Source organism: Mesoplodon mirus (genome assembly GCF_964341445.2).
Source record: "Mesoplodon mirus genome assembly, contig: HAP1_SCAFFOLD_1253, whole genome shotgun sequence".
Lineage (NCBI taxonomy): Eukaryota > Metazoa > Chordata > Mammalia > Artiodactyla > Ziphiidae > Mesoplodon > Mesoplodon mirus.
In genome coordinates this window covers 1-7,883 of record NW_028294833.1, presented here as the reverse complement: position 1 = coordinate 7,883, position 7,883 = coordinate 1, and the positions used below count along the sequence as shown (strand labels likewise).

At 42.3% G+C, this 7,883-nt stretch overlaps 1 protein-coding gene across 1 annotated transcript; it reads left to right on the top strand.

The window, feature by feature from the left end:
* Nucleotides 1–2,901: 2,901 nt before the first annotated feature.
* LOC309797943 (UDP-N-acetylglucosamine--peptide N-acetylglucosaminyltransferase 110 kDa subunit-like) lies at nt 2,902–7,880 on the top strand (the record flags this gene model as incomplete). The annotated part of the gene is made up of 1 exon (XM_082646311.1): nt 2,902–7,880. A coding segment is annotated over exon 1 (3,096 nt), but the record flags the coding sequence as incomplete, so codon positions are not given.
* Nucleotides 7,881–7,883: the final 3 nt, after the last annotated feature.

Genomic DNA, 7,883 nt, shown 5'->3' with positions numbered 1-7,883 from the left:
TGGCTCACGGGCCCAGCCGCTCCGCGGCATATGGGATCCTCCCAGACCGGGGCACGAACCCGTATCCCCTGCATCGGCAGGCGGACTCTCAACCACTGCGCCACCAGGGAGGCCCTTTCTTACCTTCATGTTTTTTGATGGTAAACACATTTTATTTTCTCCATAGTGCTGCCCAATTTCCACCAGTACAGTTCTTAAGTGAATTTTGCTCTGGATGGTGGGATATATAAGATGTAAATGAATTGTTTGTATATGTTTTAGAATTCTTCAAAAGGGCCTGGCCATGGAAATGCATTGAATATTACTTAAATAAGTAAAGTAACTTCCTCAGAATTATTATTCTATTCTGGTTAGGATACTCTCTGCCCTGGCTTGTTAAAATTTCCCTCTAGAGTGGTTTTAATTTTGTTTCTGGTAGGGTCCTAGGATTTATTGCCACACCCATCCTGCATCTGTTTTTCTTTGAATTACTCTCCTTGCAGTTTCTGATTCCTACAGGGCCTTCCAGGTTAGTGACAAGCTGGCCATCACAACTCTGGGAAGGACAGGCCTACTTTTCAGAGGTGTTGATGTTTTCTGTACCTGAAGGTTTTCAAGAGATATCAGTCTTCCTCACCACCTCCCTTGGCCCTCTTAATGGACTAAGCAGTTCCTCATGAAATTTCTGTAGGATATCTGTACTAACTTCTCAATATTGTTCCATCCTGAGTCTAAATTCCTGGCCTCAAGGTAATGTTAGATTTCTAGCTCCAGCCCCTATTTACATAAGGCCTATACTAAGGAACGGAACCCATAGACATCAGTCTGCTCTTATTTCTCTGGATTTAATTTCTCTGTTACTTTCTGAAACATGCAGGTGTTCCTTTCTTTCTTTTAATCTCAGCTATGTGCTTTTAACTTTTTCAAAATTGACCCAGAATTTACATGTGTCTCCAGTAAGAGTACATTAAATTGAGCTTAGTCTGCTCTTCTACTGGCATATTTGAGATCCAAATAATTTGCTACTTAAGTGGATTCAGTTACCTGTATATTTCAGGCACCTAAAACTCACCATGTTCCAAATTTCCCCCTTTATTGTTAGTAATTTTCTTGGGAATCTGGATAACATTAGATGGAATAAAGTTAGTGAGTGGCCCAGGATTGCCTGAAATTTTGTTTGTCAGAGTGGCCAGGGAAAGTTAAGCAAAGAAGACAACCAAATGAAAAGCAGAATCACATTATTATGGCTGAGACAAGATTCCACGCAGAGCTCTCTGTAGAACTGGGTTGGGTCATAACTTATGCCAGAGCTCTAGGTGGGGTTGACACCATCTCATGCCAAGCTCTCAGTTCTGGGCTAACGTCATCTCTGGTCCACTCTATGGAGTGGAAACTTTGGAGGAATGGCCAATGTGTTCTGCGGTGTAGGAAGAGGGAAATTGTGAACGTTCCTTTCTAAATTGTGGAGGAACTAACCACTGTAAATGTGCCTTGAACTATGGTGTTTAATTTGACCAGTCAGATCAATGACTTTCCCCTTGAATGAAATGCTGCTACGTATATGAGCAGAAAAACAAAACTGGTATAAGGAATAGATAGCTAGTGGGAAGCGGCCGCATAGCACAGGGAGATCAGCTCTGTGCTTTGTGACCACCTAGAGGGGTGAGATAGGGAGGGTGGGAGGGAGGGAGATGCAAGAGGGAAGAGATATGGGGACATATGTATATGTATCACTGATTTACTTTGTTATAAAGCAGAAACTAACACACCATTGTAAAGCAATTATACTCCAATAAAGATGTTAAAAAAAAAAAACTAGTATAAGGAGATGGAGAGACTGGGAGTCTTATTTTCCCAGCAATTAACTTTTCCTCGACCATGACCTTCCCTTTGAGTCTCCTAGACCTTGGGGATGATCGCAACCCCTTGGGTTGGGTGTTTGCAACCCCATCTTCACTAGAACCTCTATAGTTAACTTTGATTTTTCCCACTCCGTCTATCCATCCCATGTATGCAGTCAGACATTTGATCTTGGACTTTTACTGACAAAATATCCTTGAATATAACCATTTCTTTTCACTCCCACTGCTACTGCTTTTGTCACTGCCTTAACTAGGGCTTTACCTTTAAGTCCTTTATATAAATATATAAATAAAATATACAAATAAATAAAATATAATATTAATTCTGATGATTTTAAAGTCTTTTCTTGATAAAGACTTTGCCTGATAAAGATACACAATATCTTATATAACTATTTTTGTATTATCTGTTCCTTTCTTAGAATTTTAGTCATATGATTCTATCTCTTGGTATGTCTAGAACTTTTTGATTGAATGCTGACTATTTTATTTGGCTTTTAAATTTTTCTCAGTGGAAATGTTGTTTTGCTTCAAAATATGTTACTCTACCTGGAAGTAGCAAATCTTCAAATTACAATTTTTTAAATGCTTTCAAATATCAATACTATAGGTGTCACAAAATCTAGAAAAATGACATTTGAAAATTAACTACTGCCAGATGTGTCTCTATAAAACTTTTTCCCCACTCTTGTAGCTATATATTCTTTAACTGCCTCCTCATATGACAGTTTATGTGTTTTAGAAATAAAATTTTCAGAAATAAACTTTGTAGTTTATAGACATAGATTTCTTTTAACATGGTTGATTAGAGTTTGCTTTTAGTTATTAATAGTTTAGAAAAGTTTATTTCAGCGTCACAATTTATTATTGATAATGTCACATTAATTTTCATTGTTAACTTTGAGAAAACCTCTATGGATTACTTCCTCATAAATATTTACTATTAAAAATGCATTACTGATTTCAGTACTGCTATAGGATTGTGCATTACAGGAATTCTGATAAAATACTCATTCACACCATTCCATTACACACATTATTGATGGGGTATATCCTTTTATTTATTTATTTATTTATTTATTTTTGACTGTGTTGTGTCTTCGTCGCTGTGCGCAGGCTTTCTCTAGTTGCAGCGACTGGGGGATACTCTTTGTTGTGGTGTGCAGGCTTCTTATTGCGGTGGCTTCTCTTGTTGCAAAGCACGGGCTCTAGGCACGCGAGCTTCAGTAGTTGTGGCTCGCAGGCTCAGTAGTTGTGGCTCACGGGCTCTAGAGCGCAGGCTCCAGAGTTGTGGCACACGGTCTTAGTTGCTCCGCAGCATGTGGGATCTTCCCGGACCAGGGCTCGAACCCGTGTCCCCTGCATTGTCAGGTGGCTTCCTAACCACTGTGCCATCAGGGAAGCCCCTGGAGTATATTTTTTTTTGTTTTTTTGTTTTTGCGGTATGCTGGCCTCTCACTGTTGTGGCCTCTCCCCGTTGCGGGGCACAGGCTCCGGACATGCAGGATCAGTGGCCATGGCTCACGGGCCTAGCTGCTACGCGGCATTTGGGATCTTCCCGGACCGAGGCACAAACCCGTGTCCCCTGCATCGGCAGGTGGACTCTCAACCACTGCACCACCAGGGAAGCCCTGGAGTATATTCCTGACAGCAGGAAATTTCCGTTTTGACTAAGCATTGAAGAAAACTGAATCTTTGACTTATCTTTCACATGCCTGGTGATTGAAATAATTTTCCACAGAATAACTTCTGGTTTTATATTTTTCAGTTCTTTTTTTCTTCTTCAAATGCACATGCTTTGAGAGCTGTGAAGTGCAAGACATGGCTATACTGTAAGGTGGTTTTTGTCCTTACGCTTCTGTGTCTTGTGCTAGTTAAGTCAGTAGAGTAGTCAGTAAGAGTACTGGAAGTTATTCCTGTAATGGGATATTATACAGTCAGTTACATATGGTGGTGTCTGAAAATCACATAATAGCCTCACTTAAAACATGTCCTTAGCCAGATTTCAAAAAAGCCTGTGACCAATCCAATATGATCCAACATAGCGGACTATGATAGAAGGAAAATTGGCAAAGAAATAGACGCTGGTCTTACCTGATGGAAGTTAAAATATCTCACTTTTGACAATTTTGCAAAAACCTATAATTACATGAACTAATTTCTAGGGTTCTTCGTAGGACCTAAAAAGGAACCCATAGAGTTGTGGAACAACAATAGAAGCTACTGTGATGAGAAGCCCCGGCACCACAACAAAGAGTAGCCCCCACTCGCCGCAACTAGAGAAAGGCTGCACGCAGCACTGAAGACCCAATGCAGCCAAAATAAAAATAAATAAATAAAAATAAATAGATTTATCTCTTAAAAAGTAATACTCAGGTTTGAGTCATGAGAAATTTGATGAGGAGAAATTAGCTAATGTTTTCAGAACTTTTAAAATATCAAACTCAGTCTCTAAGATCTTAGCATTATATACAACATCGGTTACTTATTTGTGGTTTGGGAAGGCCAATTTAAAATTTTCTCATCTTACTGTATTGAAATTCATGGCCCTAATGTTTTCCACGTTGACTATATGAATGATGAAGAAAAGTCAATCATGTATTTCATTTCCAACTGGACAGAAAACAATATTTTAAAAAGTGTTTGGACTACTGACTTTTGATTTCTTCTAAGGCAAATGGATAGGTAATTTTTATTCCCTGATTAGGAGAAAAATGGTGGAAGAGGGCAGGGTTAAGAATTAAGATTTCAAGAGCATGAGAGGTAGATGGCCAACCAGAGTTCCTAAGGTTCGGTGCCTGTAACTGTTGCCGCCGCTTAAGCCTGCCAAAGCAGTGGTACGGCTGCTGCGCTCGTGTTTGCTCCCTCTAGAAACGTTCTTGCCAGTAGTGGCGGCAGCGGGACTCAATTACCCCCTTTTTTCACTCTCTCCAGAAGCTCCAGATGGCGTCTTCCGTGGGCAACGTGGCCGACAGCACAGAACCAACGAAACGCATGCTTTCCTTCCAAGGGTTAGCTGAGTTGGCACATCGAGAATATCAGGCAGGAGATTTTGAGACAGCTGAGAGACACTGCATGCAGCTCTGGAGACAAGAGCCAGGCAATACTGGTGTACTTTTATTACTTTCATCTATACACTTCCAGTGTCGAAGGCTGGACAGATCTGCCCACTTTAGTACTCTGGCAATTAAACAGAACCCTCTTCTGGCAGAAGCCTATTCGAATTTGGGGAATGTGTACAAGGAAAGAGGGCAGTTGCAGGAAGCAACTGAGCATTACCGGCATGCATTGCGTCTCAAACCAGATTTCATCGATGGTTATATTAACCTGGCAGCCGCATTGGTAGCAGCAGGCGACATGGAAGGGGCAGTACAAGCTTACGTGTCTGCTCTTCAGTACAATCCTTATTTGTACTGTGTTCGCAGTGACCTGGGGAACCTGCTCAAAGCCCTGGGTGGCTTAGAAGAAGCCAAGGCATGTTATTTGAAAGCAATTGAGACGCAACCGAACTTTGCAGTAGCTTGGAGTAATCTTGGCTGTGTTTTCAATGCGCAAGGGGAGATTTGGCTTGCAATTCATCACTTTGAAAAGGCTGTCACCCTTGACCCCAATTTTCTGGATGCTTATATCAATTTAGGAAATGTCTTCAATGAGGCACGGATTTTTGACAGAGCTGTGGCAGCTTACCTTCGTGCCCTAAGCTTGAGTCCAAATCATGCAGTGGTACATGGCAACCTGGCTTGTGTATACCATGAGCAAGGCCTGATGGATCTGGCAATAGACACCTACAGGCGAGCTATTGAATTGCAACCACATTTCCCTGATGCTTACTGCAACCTAGGAAACGCTCTCAAAGAGAAGGACAGTGTTGCTGAAGCAGAAGCTTGTTATCATACAGCTCTCCGGCTGTGTCCCACCCATGCAGACTCTCTGAATAACCTAGCCAATATCAAAGGAGAACAGGGAAACAGTGAAGAGGCAGTTCGCTTGTATCGTAAAGCATTAGAGCTCTGCCCAGACTTTGCTGATGCCCATTCAAATTTAGCAAGTGTATTGAAGCAGCAGGGAAAACTGCATGAAGCTCTGATGCATTATAAGGAGGCTATTCGAATCAGTCCTACCTTTGCTGATGCCTACTGCAATATGGGAAACACCCTACGGGAGATGCAGGATGTTCAGGGAGCCTTGCAGTGTTATACTCATGCCATTCAGATCAGCCCTGCATTTGCGGATGCCCACAGCAATCTGGCTTCCATTCACCACGATTCAGGGAATATTCCAGAAGCAATTGCTTCTTATCGCACTGTTCTGAAGCTTCAACCTGACTTTCCTGACGCTTATTGTAATTTGGCTCATTGCCTGCAGGTTGTCTGTGATTGGACAGACTATGATGAGCGAATGAAGAAGTTGGTCAGCATTGTGGCTGACCAGTTGGAGAAGAATAGGTTGCCTTCTGTGCAGCCTCATCATAGTATGCTCTATCCTCTTTCTCATGGCTTCAGGAAGGCTATTGCTGAGAGGCATGGGAACCTCTGCTTGGCTAATATAAGTGTCCTTCATAAACCACCGTATGAACATCCAAAAGACTTGAAGCTCAGTGATGGTCGACTGCGTGTAGGATACGTGAGTTCTGACTTTGGGAATCATCCTACTTCTCATCTTATGCAGTCTATTCCAGGCATGCACAATCCTGATACATTTGAGATATTCTGTTATGCCCTGAGCCCACATGATGGCACAAACTTCCGAGCGAAGGTGATGGCAGAAGCCAATCATTTCATTGATCTTTCTCAGATTCCATGCAATGGGAAAGCAGCTGATTGCATCCATCAAGATGGTATACACATCCTTGTAAATCTGAATGGTTATACCAGGGGTGCTCGAAATGAACTCTTTGCTCTCAGGCCAGCTCCTATTCAGGCAATGTGGCTGGGGTACCCTGGGACTAGTGGCGCGCTTTTCATGGATTATATCATCACTGATCAGGAAACTTCACCTGCTGAAGTTGCTGAGCAGTATTCTGAGAAACTGGCTTATATGCCCCATACTTTCTTTATTGGTGACCATGCTAATATGTTCCCTCACCTGAAGAAAAAAGCCGTCATCGATTTTAAGTCCAATGGGCACATTTATGACAATCGGATTGTGCTGAATGGCATCGACCTCCAAGCATTTCTTGATAGTCTATCAGATGTGCAAATAGTCAAGATGAAATGTCCTGATGGAGAAGACAACGCAGACAGCAGTAATACAACTCTTAATATGCCTGTCATTCCTATGAATACTGTTGCAGAAGCAGTTATTGAAATGATTAACAGAGGACAAATTCAGATTACAATGAATGGATTCAATATTAGCAATGGACTGGCAACTACCCTGATCAACACTAAGGCTGCCACTGGAGAGGAGGTTCCCCGTACCATTATTGTAACCACACGTTCTCAGTACGGGTTACCGGAAGATGCCATTGTGTACTGTAACTTTAATCAGTTATACAAAATTGACCCATCTACCTTGCAGGTGTGGGCAAATATTCTGAAGCGTGTTCCCAATAGTGTACTGTGGCTGTTGCGTTTTCCAGCAGCAGGAGAAGCTAATATTCAACAGTACGCACAAAATATGGGCCTTCGCCCGAACCGTCTCATTTTTTCCCCTGTTGCTCCTAAAGAGGAACATGTTCGGAGAGGCCAGCTGGCTGATGTCTGCTTGGACACTCCACTCTGTAATGGACACACCACAGGGATGGACGTCCTTTGGGCAGGGACCCCCATGGTGACTATGCCAGGAGAGACTCTTGCTTCCCGAGTTGCAGCTTCCCAGCTCACTTGTTTAGGCTGTCTTGAGCTGATTGCTAAAAATAGACAAGAATATGAAGAGATAGCTGTGAAACTGGGAACTGATGTAGAATACCTGAAGAAAATTCGTGGCAAAGTCTGGAAGCAGAGAACAGCTAGCCCTCTGTTCAACACCAAACAATACACGATGGAACTAGAGTCGCTCTATCTACAGATGTGGGAGCATTATGCAGCTGGCAACAAGCCT